Source organism: Chinchilla lanigera, unplaced genomic scaffold, assembly GCF_000276665.1.
Source record: "Chinchilla lanigera isolate Chin_1 unplaced genomic scaffold, ChiLan1.0 scaffold00059, whole genome shotgun sequence".
NCBI classification, from domain to species: Eukaryota; Metazoa; Chordata; class Mammalia; order Rodentia; family Chinchillidae; genus Chinchilla; species Chinchilla lanigera.
In genome coordinates, this window is record NW_004955460.1 from 4,844,360 (window position 1) to 4,857,205 (window position 12,846).

The 12,846-nt window shown below is 41.2% G+C and overlaps 1 protein-coding gene across 3 annotated transcripts in view; it reads left to right on the top strand.

The window, feature by feature from the left end:
- The window catches only part of Amph (amphiphysin), a 219,913-nt gene that overhangs the window by 39,960 nt on the left and 167,107 nt on the right, over positions 1-12,846 (top strand). For 2 of the 3 annotated variants that reach the window (XM_005397735.1, XM_013521260.1), the window contains exons 2-3: positions 4,082-4,089; positions 10,969-10,972. The exons of the other annotated variant lie outside the window; for it this stretch is intronic. In XM_005397735.1, the coding sequence (XP_005397792.1) occupies positions 4,082-4,089; positions 10,969-10,972 (12 nt within the window). The remainder of the gene's footprint in view (positions 1-4,081; positions 4,090-10,968; positions 10,973-12,846) is intronic. 3 annotated transcript variants of the gene reach the window in all.

Consider the following 12,846-nt stretch of genomic DNA (forward strand, 5'->3'; position numbering starts at 1 on the left):
TGTGAATCACAGTGTCCCAATTAAATATTTGAGGTGTGGAGACTGTACTTTTCTGTCTTGGTTGGTAGGGTCTCTATGTAACACGGAGAGCTTTAATCCTCTCCTGTCTTGCCTGGGCTTGATTTTCCTGAGAAGCTGTCAAGTTCCTGGGGTTCATGACTGTCATGTAAAGGGCTGGTCCTGTGTGCTGGCCCTGAGACCAGAGGCTGGAGGAGGCCACCCTGCTGCCCGGTGGACAAGCTCTGGCAGACCGTAGACACATCTCTCCCACAGACAAGCTTCCCTCCTCCTCTCCAGCTATTTTCAAACCTTGCACATGCATACCTCGCACTTACTCATGTCCAAGCTGAAGTTGGGCTTTTCCCAACACCTGGGTGTACGTTTGACCTAAATTTCTTTGTGACAATTCCTACTTTACTGTGTTGCCTGTGTATCTGGGTTTTGCTGGCTTTTCTGCTGCCCCTTCTATTCAGGGGCACCTGAGCCAGGGCCTGTCCTGTTGGCTGCAGGGTCCCTCTGACCACACTTTAGACCCTATATGAGTTTTTAAAGAATTACTAAATGTTTATGACACAGAATAGTGATGTTCATTCTGGGGATGTGGCACATACCTTGGTCCTTTTCAAACCATCTATCTTCTCTCCCTTCCCTTTCTCTAAGCATCTACTTCTAGTTCCCTCCCTCCCTCCCTCTCTCACTTCCTTCTTCCTTCCTTCTTTTGTCACTTAGATTTCTCATATAAGAGAAAATACGCAATATTTAACTTCATGCATCTGGCTTATTTTGCTTAGCATGGTGGTCTAAATTTCTGTCCACTTTCCAGCAAGTGACAAGATTTCATTCTTTTTATGGTTGAATGACATCCCATTGTGTATAGATACCACTTTTTTTTTTTTTTTAATCTATACAATCCTTGTTTTTAAGCATGACCTTTGTTTTTCCTGGCACTTCCCACCGTGAACCCAAGTCCCGGACCAGAGACCTGTGCTCACCACTCTGCTTGTTGGGGAAGGGAAACAGGAAGCCCAGGTGATGCATGGAGGAGAGGAAGGAAGACACCCAAGAATGGAGCCCTAGGGAGCAGTTGCTTCCAAGCAGGACTGTGTAGAGCACAGCCAGTGAGCCCTGCAGTCATGGAGTGCATTGATCACTTTCCCATCACTGGGACCAAACACCTGACACCCACAATTTAAAAAGGAGACTTGGCTTCTCTATTTGGCTCACAGTTTCCAGTGGGTTCAGTCCGTGATCGGCCGGCTCCAAGGCAGAAATGGCATGGTGGGGTAAAACTGCTCACCTCATGGCAGGAAGGAAGCAGAAAGAGGAGGGAGGATCTAGGGACCAGAATGCACCCTGGCAGGTCATGACCCCTTGAGCACCTCCAGCCATGCTCTACTCCTTACAGCACATTTGCCCATGAACTCATCAGTGGCTGCTAGCAGGCTGCTTGCTTCAGTTTCGCTTCTACAGGGAGAGGCCATTTGTGTTTCTCTGTGGCCCACTTAGTATGCAACGTACAGAACCATACATATAAGCCTTCACATTCTAGCTCTTGCTTTTGGATGTACTTGTGATCCCTGCCTTATATTTCTTTAAAAGGTTTCTTTGATTCTTTGATTGCTTCTGTATCACCTTAGGATGACTGAAAAAAATGTTGCTCATTAAAAAAGATCTAGAAATCATTGAGAATTAAAAGTGCTTATGTGTTTCTTTCACTAGGAGGGTTGCCCTGGCCGTCAGGGAAATTAGAGATGCAGGTTTGTTTGGCCCAGATTATTAGTTTTCTTTTCTACCAAGTGCAGAAACATCCACACAATAATCTATTTGATTTGTCTACTGAAATGTGAAGATGTGGCTGTGCTTGTCTTGCTTTCTCTCCTGGTGGATTGGTAACCTGTGCTGCATCTCAGGCCTCTTCCCCATAAAATAGGGTAACCGTCATGAACTCGTGGGATTTTAGCATGGGTTACGTGCTTTCCAAGCACCCAGCACAATGCTCCATGGATCAGCAAGCAAGAAACGTGGCTGTTGCCCCCAGATAGATAGCATTCAGGGTGAAAGCAGTGGTTTATTTTGGGCCCATTGCAAGAGGCACCTGGAAGGATCTTGGGACGCACTGGGATCATCTGTGTATCTTGTATACCTTCCCAGCAGAAACCTGGTCACCCTAACTTCTCTCTTTCTTGCGCACTTGAAATCCAGCAATAAATCATGGCTGCACTATTTTCTAAGCATACAGTACCTGGAATTTGACCACTTCTCACCTCTCTGCTGACCTGGGTCTCTAACACTCTCACTTGGGCATTGAACACTTCTCCCAACCTGGATTCCTGCTTCTGCCTTGGACTATTCCACATGAGGGGCAGTCAGTGTATAGGGCCAGAGCACGTCATGCTCTTTGCACAACTTTTCAATGGCTCCCCTTGTCATTGGAGTAAAGCTGCATCCTATTGACCCTTATCTTCTGGCTCTTCCTTCCTTCTTTGACCTCATTTCCCACAACTCAACCCCCTGCCTTCTCTGTTCCTGCCTGTCTGCCTTCGTTACTGTGTCTCAATCTTTCCTAGTGTTCAGCTACACACTTACTTAGGTGTCATCTTATTATTTCTGCCCCCTGTGGCATGCAAGCGCTGGGCAAGGACTTCTGACTGTGTTCACGTCAGTGTCCCCAGGGCTCAGAAGAGAATGTGCCACCTCAGCTGCCCTGGAAATGTCTGCTGATGAAGAAATGAAAGCTAATCAAAGCATGTCATCAAGCAAGACCTAAGGTGGCGTTCTTCTTTCCCAAGCAAAGCCATGGAATAATTCAGCAAATGAACACCTGCTATTTTTTATAAGAAGCAGTTAGCTCCTATAACAGAATGGAGAGCAGTAAAGAGAAAATTACAGGGCCTTTAATATTTTTATTTGATTAAATCTAAGAGCCACCCGGGAATACTGCTTGTTATCCTTTGGAGCTGTGGATGTAATGTTGGCTAATTTCTCAGTGGTGCTCCCTTTGATCACTCATTTGTTAGCGTGTGCTGGGAGTCCCTGGAGATTTTGCTTTTTCTTTCTTTTTTTCTTTTTTTTCTTTTTTGAAAACTATCAAAAGGAATTAGTGGAAATGTTCTTACACTGAGAAAAATGCCTTTCACTAGCAGATCCTTCCACAGATACAAGATAATTGTTATTCCCCTATTGTTAAAATGCATTATGTTTTTCTTCCTTTAGAAAGCTTTACATTGCATCATTTAGCCAGTGTATTTATTAGGCCCTTACTGTGAGACCAGGTACTTTGTAAGATTTAAAGGGAAGTAGTGAAAAAATGCCCGCACTTGAATAACTTGCGCTTTAGAGGGAAAAGGAGCACAGGTTCACAAAAAACTATAAGAAGCCAGCCAGGCATGTTGGTGCATGCGCACAATTCTAGTACTCTGAGAGGCTGAGGCAAGACAATTGCAAGTTCCAGCCGTGCCTGGGTAACTTAACAATTTAGCAAGACCCTGTCTCAAAAAATTTAAAATGTGAGGGATGTAGGTCAGTACAAAGATTCTAGTTTCAATCCCCAGTGCTCAAAAACAAAGCAAAACAAAACCAACCACTATCAAAAACAAACAAAAAACACAACAGAACAAAGCAATAACAAAAAACTACAAGAGGAGTGTCAAAAAAAAATGATCAGAGATCCAATGTTAGTAGTCACTGGTGACTTTGAGAGACCACACGTCATCCTCATCTTATACCCATATTTAACCAACTGTGAGGTAGGCATTGCTATTGTCTCTTTATTGTTTGGGAAACTGAGGTTCAGCGAGCTTAAGTAACTGGTTCAAGATCACCATAGGTATGTAGAATCGTACAGTGGGGAGCACTCAGTGCTAATTGAGGTCATTAGACCTCCCCAAGGTCATTACACTCCAAGGTTGTTAGGCCCCAAATCGTGTGACCCAAAGTCCTTTCTTGCGCTACTCAAACATGACTGAGGAGAGGGTTATGGTGGTGAGGAGGAGGAATACATCATATATGCAGTGAGGGACCTCAGAGAAAGTTGAATGGAGCCACTGGGCTTAGAAAGACCTTAGGGATAGGTTGTCCCCAGGCACAGGAGTTAGGGCAGTGAACAGAAGACAAGAGGTAGGGAGGGCGTATACAGAGTGCAGCCTCAACTTCTCAATAGTTTGATTGTGAGTTTATTGCTGGTAGTGGTCAGGGGATGATGAGTTTTGTGGGGACCCTGGAGAATTGCCATACTTTTGGACTCTTTCTGACTAAAGATAACAGGACTTCTAAGATCTGTAAATTATTCTCTTGTGGTTGAGAAGAATGGGTTGGGATGATTTTTACTTGGAAATTGCGATACCTTCCTGGAACTCGGGGTAGTAGTCAGAAAACACCCGATAATTTAGTCCCAGGCTAAGAATGCCAGAGATTTGGTCCAAGGCTAAACACTGGTTACTTTTGGATGAGGTCTGTGGAATAGTGAGGAACCATTGAGGCACAATATACAATACCTACAACTTACAGGAGGAGGGTTTCATTTAGCTCTTGATTTAGGAGATTCAGTCCATGGTCCACTGTCTCCAAGGCAGAAACATCATGGCAGAAAGGCTTGGTGGAATAGAGGTGCTTAGTTTGTGGTGGCTGGGAAGCAGAGAAGGGGAACAGTGCCAGGGACCAGATATAGACACCAAGGTTATGCTTCCATGACTCACCCAGATTCACGTAGAAGTGTGCTCCACCAATCCCCTGGGTAGATCCCAAAGGCAATTGAGTCAACACTTTGCCCTAGCCATAAAAAATCTGTACACAGATCAATCTGGGTACTGACTTCCTCTCTTTGAGCAAATAGCTGTGTGGTATATTTTGCACTCTCTAAAATGAAAATGATATTTTACCATATTCTCCTGAAGACAAGGCAACTCATGAAATTCAGTCTCAAATCTCAAATTTCTATCCTCCTATGTATATATGAATTTTTAAGCCTGTAGTTAAAATATTCAAAGGCCAGCTTCTATTTGTATATTAGCTTATTAATGTATATTTAAAAATCTCATATTAAACCATATCTTACTTTGGAGATAAAACTTTTCTATTTTTACACTTCATGAAACTTTTTATCCTTTCATATGCATCTTTGACTTTGGTGTCCTTGTTCTCAATACAGTCCCCTTTCAGGTGCCTAGCTCAGTTTCCTAGGGCACTTGGACACTATCGGGGTTATTTGAGATAAAGCACTCTTTGAAGGCCTGATCCTGGAAATTTTATTCCGAGCAACAAGAACCCAGTGGGACAGTCTGTTATTTTTGCTTCATCCTGATTGCCACCCACTGAATTGTTTTTAGTGATCCACAAAATCTTGCCTGTGACGGTATCCTCCTTTTGCAATTCTGTGTTCATGGTGCCCACTCTAGACATGGGGCAGGGCACTAGCTGAGGTGATGCTGACCCCACAGTGAATGTTCTCATTCCCAGGCAATAACTGAAGGCTGTCTCGTATGAAGCACTGGGTCAACAATTAAATACAAGGTCTGTATGTTGAAGTGACAATTTGATTTGATAAAACCTCATCTTCAATTTGGGCAGAAACAGTATTGTACAAGATTATTGCCATGGAATAAATAAAAATGGTGAGAATGTGATCTTTGACATGCCTTCTCTGATTTGGATGCAGCTGTTTTGATTCTACAGGTCTAGATAGACATAGTCTAGAAAACAAGCCTTCAAATGTTCTGGCACTTTTTAAAAAGTTACCTAGAAGTGTATAAAATACATATTCTTCCTATATGTGAGCTTTAAAGTCACATCAGCTCCGAGGTGATAATTGGGATGAGAGTTGGTTGGAGAGATAGATTAAAGAATTCAGTGGTGCTCAGAGATGGGGGAGGAATGGTATGAGAATTAGATACGATTTGGCAGTCATGCCACATCTGACCAAGAGTTGTGGGTTGACCATACTTGTTGTATTAGTTAGCATTCTCTAACAGAACCAATGTAATATATCTAGATAATATAATGTACCTATATCTATGATTATACAAAGGACTTATTAGGTAGGCTTACAAGATCAGAAGGGGAGGAGACCCAATGGCCACCTGCTGAGTCAGAGGTAGAAAAATCCAAAATGGCTACCTACCTACTGGAGAGCTGGAGGATCCTGTAGCAGGTGAATATTGAAGGCCTAGGATCTCACTGTAGATTCACCAGTGTGAGCCTGTTGAAAAGCCAAAGAATCTGTGTTCCAAGCCTGAAAAATCTGCACTGGAAGGCTGAAGAGTCCTCACTGAAAGGCTGATGGAACTGGAGACCAATATCCAAAAACAGTGGCACAGATTAAAGCTCGTTGGAGAAAAAGGGCAGACTTCCTTCTTCTTTCCCTTTTTATTCTTTCCAGGCTAAAAGCCTATTGGTTGGTGCACCCGCATCTGGGGTGGGTCTTTTTCCCCTAGTTTGCTGGCCTACATGTCTGTCATCGGCAGAAACACTGAGAGCTTACTAATCTGCTAGGCAGTTCTGACTCAAGTCAAGTTGACACAACCCATTACCAATCACATGTGTGTATTCCAGAAAATCGCAGCAAGCATTCTTTACAACGTGCTCACACTTGCATTTTATATAGTCTGAATCTTCAGTGATCTGATTTCTCTCTTAATACTGTATTTTGTAGTTAGGTTTGGTACCAAGTAAACCAATTATTCATGGAAACTAAACTTGATTACTAACAAATTATAGGGCTTCATACTCTAAAGAATTAATATACCTACTTTTGTAGACTTTATTTTCATATTTTCTAAGTAAATTTCTATTTCTTCTCTTATTTGACCCAATATCTATTAGGCAGTAGTGATCTGTGAGGCAGGACAGATTATAGAGAAGGGTGTTTGATTTTTCAATGCCCATGAAACCACTAATTAAATTTTACAACTATGGCCTCACTCTCAGGAAAATATTTGTTAAAGTTATCATCAGCATCCTTTATAATGATGGTCTGAAAAGTAAATGAAGGATAACCTTTAGAATAGAAGCCAGTTCAGATTTTCTGAAATCATCTGACTTTTGCCATTCTTGATTATCTGGGAGTTTCTACCCGATAAATAAGCATACCAGTTGATCCAGTGCAGCTCCCACACTGAGAGAGAGCATAGAATACACTCAAGGAGGAATGTAAGTAGGATACAGTGTCAATTTTTTTTTTATATCATTTGAACGTGGTGCTGTTAACATAGCTGGTACAAAGCGTAGACCTTTAGGAAATCACTGTGGCCTTTGCTTACCCAGAGCAGTCTAGAAGGAAAAGCAGAATAATGAATATATGTATGCATTTGTGTGTATGTATGTGTTAATATATATATGTATACACATATATATATATATATATGTATATATATTTGAAGTTCCTGTTTTTACTTCTTTTCTTTTTCTTGTTTCTTCTTTTTGGGGAGTATTGGGAATTGAATCCTATGCCTTCATGTTGAATGACATCCTTGGCCCTTTTAAAATTTTTAAACAAAAATTTTAAAAATTCCTCAGTTGCTAAGGCTGGGCTAAGTTGCTCAGGCTGGGCTGGAACATCGTTCTCCTGCCTCAGCCTCTCAGAGTTCTAAGATAGATAATAAGGAATTTTTTATATCTGAGTGTTTTAGAGCATGATGCACAACTAAAGTTAGGAAGAAAGACTACTTGGGATAAGATAGATGATATTATAGAAAAAAGATCTTTAATAATAATGAATAAGCTGTTTTGAAATTCAGAATTTTGAAGGTAAGAAGCTTAGGTGATTACTGTAGACTGTAGTGGGGCTTAATGTTAAGATGACAATTATAATTTAGGGCCTAGAGAATGGGCACTGTTGGATGTCACAGTAACTACAAATGTCTATGCAGTGGGCCAAAAGTGCTGGCACACATGTGGCATAGTGTTTTAGTCTATCAAAGGGTCATCCTGCAACACCTTTTTGAAGTTTTCTCTCATTATTTCAAAAATTTGTTAATTAAGTATTTTCTTCAAAGAATTAAGTTCAGAGGATTTTGTTTTGCATTGCCCAGCCCGTGGTGCATGCCTCAGGTTATAGTTAACTATCAAAATCTCTCCAAATCCCCTGCCATTTCATTTCTGAACCAACTGTTATTTAAGTATCAGAAAGTCTTTCATTAATTAGTGTAAACTCTGCTGATATCTCATGGAGTTTGAGCTGACAGCTTCCCTTGGAAGCGCCTCCTTCCCAAGCCCTTCCAGTGCGATGCTAAGATTGGTCTTTGATGGCATTAAGCAGTCATTGTGGGCAAACCTCCTGTCCAACCTGCACAGGAAATGTTGGCCCTCAGAGCTGTGCCATATTCCCAAAGGTGGTCTGAGCTGCTATAAATGGCAAGGAGCCTCACATGTAGGCCAGCATGTGTTGATTTATGTTTTCTCTTAAGGCAATAAAATGATTGTAAAGCTACTAAGGAACCTCATAATCTCAGCTATTAAACGAATATTGCACAGGCGTGATTACTCCATCCATTAACACTCCAGAGATTTGGAACAGGTGTGGATTTTACTAATTGATTGTGTGCATTTATGTTTGGGTCAGTCTTCCCTGGAAGAAAAGTATATTGCAGGGAAAAGAATGCATGCTCTGAAATCAAAAGGACTTGGTTTCTAATTTGAACACTGTTGAGTAAGTCATCCAATCTCTCTCTAAGCCTCTGTTTCTTAAGTTGCAAATTGAGGATAAAAAGATCTGTCCTGTTGGAGATTAAAGAGATGTGTAAGGTGCATAATAATAACAAAATCATAGTGATGAGAAGCAAAGCCTGGGTCTGTGACCTCGCGTCCTTGGCATTGGCACATGTGGCATTGGATCAGGTATGTCCCTTCATGTTCCTGGCCGTGGTTTCCCACCTGCATTTATCGCTGCAGCTCCAGACCTCCCCTTCCATCTCTACCTGACCTTGTTTTTTCATAAGGATGCAGCAGATGTCAGAGCAAATATTCATTCACATTGCTTAGAGCTGACTCACTAGCAATGAGCACTCGCCTACCTTGGTTTGTTGCAAGTGTGAGCAGCTGTCTAGAGTAGTTCTGAAATGGAACAGATGCTGCTGGTTGGCATAGTCTAAGCTGGGTACCACAAGATGCAGGAGTTATCAGCGCTTTATATCCTGTTGCTACGAAATCAAAATTTCAGAGCGCTCTTGAATTCTATGGTAATAAAATTTGTTGAGAGAATGATCATTTAAAAATTTCTAAAAGGGTGGTACATGTCATACATGTCACAAGAGTAGCAGAATGTTGCTGATTGTTGGAACTGGATGATATGTACATGAGGATTCATTATATTTCATTATTCTTTCAACTTACTACATATTGGAAAACTTCCACAGTGAAAGATTGCCATATTTTCACAAATTTAGGTGTAGTTTTCCTTCTTGTTGAAATAGTTAGACACAGTAAGTCTGTTTTCCATGTTTGGTCTTCATGCAGTCACCTTTTAAGTCTTGTTTAATGTACTGTCCCATTCTTTGTAGGATGAGATTATTTAAAAGGGTAAAAGAAATGAAAGTTAAATTCAAAAGAAACCCGAGAAAGTTACCTTCATGCAAAGAGCAGAATCTTAGGAGAAAACCTCTCTCTCAGGACAGCTGCATCCCCACTGTCCTTTGGTTTAAGGATTATGTAAGCGAAATCCTCTGGATCTCCATGGCTGTGCATACATTTATATTTAATGTTCCCACCAGGAGGAGCAATCAGTGCTGGAGCATTATTGAGATTTAGAAATTCTACCATATAGCGCACTTAAATGATGAAAGATGTTTCCAAAATAGCCCTTGCTGCATTTAAATAGCTCATTAGAGTCAGAAGGAAAATTCCACTGGCACAGTGGACCATGAAGCTTTTTAATAGATCCATGTATTAAAAGCTTATGCTAAATTTGGGTCCGTGATGTGTAAAAATACAGCAGAACCGAGTATAAAGCACTTTCACGGCATTGTTTCCCCCATATCCGTGTGCATGAAAGGGATGCACTTTCCTTAAGCTAGGAGTTTGTTGTCAGGATCTGGTACCACAGATCACCTCGGTCATTGTGGTCATAAGCAAGTTGCAGCCTTGTGCTTCACCTTATTCCTGGGAACATCCATCCTGCCGTAGTGAACAGGGTTTCTGCCCAGCCAAAAGCTAGTGGCCAGTTTCCATCTCCTACTCTCAGACGTACCATCTGGAGAAAAGATGTTTATTTACTTATTTCCTGAGGAGCAATGGTTTAGTGCATGATCCTCAAAGTCAGACAGATTTGGGCCTGATATTGTCTCTTTACAACTCTGTGTCCTACAGCCTTATGGAGTCTCAGAATCCTCATCACAAAGTGGGAATAGTAGTGATAGCTACCCTGAAGGGTAGTATAAGGGAAAATAAAATGCTGCTCTTCACTTACCTACCCCCAATAAAACAATAATTGTGTGAATTATTGAATCGTGGGTCATTAATCTAGGAATCTGAGTGAACAGGTAGCTTGCTGCTCCCCCAAATTGGAAATTACTGTCTTTCTTGGTTGTCATGGAAAATTCAGAGGTCAGGGCTATATAATTTTAACTTGGAATGGGCTGGAAATTTTAGTCTACAACCCTTGACATTGGATTCAAGCCCGGATAATTACATAATCATTGTTTTATTTAGGTGGAAGTCGTGAGGATGCAGCTCTCTCTGCTCAGGTCTCTGCCACAGCAGCGATGGAATCAGGGTGACCTCCTGAGAGAAAAAAGAGGGAGAATTTCCAGGAAGCCTGATGCCTGTGAATGTTAATTTTCCAGTTCTCTCATCAGAAACTGGCTTTCCAAACTCTAGGTCCTGTCCCTTTTCTACCACATGCCCTGGTTTATGGTTAAATGTAAGAGTTATCCACCAGAGAAAGAGCAATGTATTTCAGTTGTTCCTTCTTTTAGCTTCAATTTCTGCAGAGTAACTCCTCTAGAAGACATTCCCTCATGGATGACATTATTAGAAAAGGAAGGTTCTAGGTAGTAAGAAATCACTGAGCTGCACTTGGAGACACCCCAAAAATGTGGCCACTTCTGGAATGATTCATCCTTCTAATGAACAGGCTCAAAAGCAATAATACTCATGCCACAGTGAACTATCTCCTACAAAAAGCCACCACTTCCTTCTAAAATGTGTCCTCTGCCAGGAATAGCTGGTTCCATATACAGGCAGGAAATGTATAAGATGAGTCTGGACTGTGTTGTTATTCACTAAAGCAAAAAGGTTACTATCAAAGACTACCTGGGGTCACTGCATAAGGACACAGATGTCAACTTAGTGGGGTTCCCAGTGGTCTGAGATATCACAGAGCATCAAAATGGATTGAAACCCTTCAAATGTATAGAACTAATGAAGCCATAAGGCTGTAAAAGTTTTTAAAAGGAAGTACACATATAAAAATAAAGAGGTGGTAACCAAGTGTTTTTCATGGATTTAGAAAGCACCAGTCTCTTCTCTGTCATGTAAAGCAAACTCAGTGAACTGAGGACTTGCCTATGGGAATGGTGGGAAGGGGGTCCTTCAGGGTCAACTTCCTGGAGTTGTTGCTTGCTTAAAATGCAGGACTTGGTGGGTAGCAAACCATGCACAGGCTCTTCACCTGCCTCACAGTGCTCCCATAGCACTAGAGCATGGCCCTCAAAGCTTTATTGCCCTGTATCAAACTTTTTCCCAGGGGTTGTTTCCCTACTAGACTCTGAATTTCCTAGGGGACAGGAGACTTGATTTATTCTCTTTAGTATTTCTTTTGTCTGTTACTGTGCTTGGTGCCTTCTAATGCTTGCTCAATAAGTGCGTACTGAATGAATCAGTGCCTGATAGAGAATATATTTGTCCTGTAAGGAGGGTTCATACTCAAATTATTGCAGGAAGCTTCATGATGAATATCCACATATAAGTATTGTCCCCCCAAATCCTTTATTGTGTGTCTGTTATTATGGATATGCCTTAATATCAGTTATTTCACCTTTATGAAAAAGAGGATGCCTAGCTGGGCATCGTGGAGGAGGCCTGTAATCCTAATACTATGGGAGCCTGAGGCAGGAGAATCGCAAATTTGAACCAAGTCTGGGCAATTTAGTGTCTTAGTGAGATCCCACTTCAAAACAGAAAATAAAAATAGAAAATAAAAATGGCTCACTGCAAAGACCCTGTGTTCAATCCCTAATACCACATGCACAGAAAGAAGTATGTAGCTTATGTTGGATTGTTGAAGTATTAAAAAACATCTTTAAAATCCAGCACTTACTATCATTTGCTAGTCTTTGTATGACTTGCTTTATTTGAGCTACAAACCTGTGAAATCCCTGTTTTACTGAATGAAGAATTAAGTTTCAGAAATGATAAACTTGGCGTAGTCTCTCAGCTAGGAAATAGTCAAGCCCAGATCTGTTCAGCTCCAGGGAATATATTCCTTTCACTGCCTTGGTACCCAGAGATATAATCTTGGGCATATCAAATGTTGAGTAAAAGGGAGCTTTGATGATTGTCATCATGGGAATGAATAAACAGAGTGATGGTGATTCTTTTTCCTCTGACATTTTTATTAAGAGAATTCCCTATTCCCATCAGTCATAAACCATGATATTGTCAGTACATTGTCTACTATTATGTATGCAAATCATTCTAAGCTAAATTTCCCCTTGGACAAAAATCTAAGGAAGATAAAGAGAATTTGAATCTCTGAATCAAATTATGCTTGAGTATGGGATAGTCATATGCATTTTAAAATCTGGCCCTGAATAAATAAGATTGTTTCACGTCAGAGCCTTTCACGTTGTGCTGGATAGTCTGTTTTTGACTAGGACCCTGCTTGCCTTCTGTATGTCCTTGAGGGCTAAAGCTTTG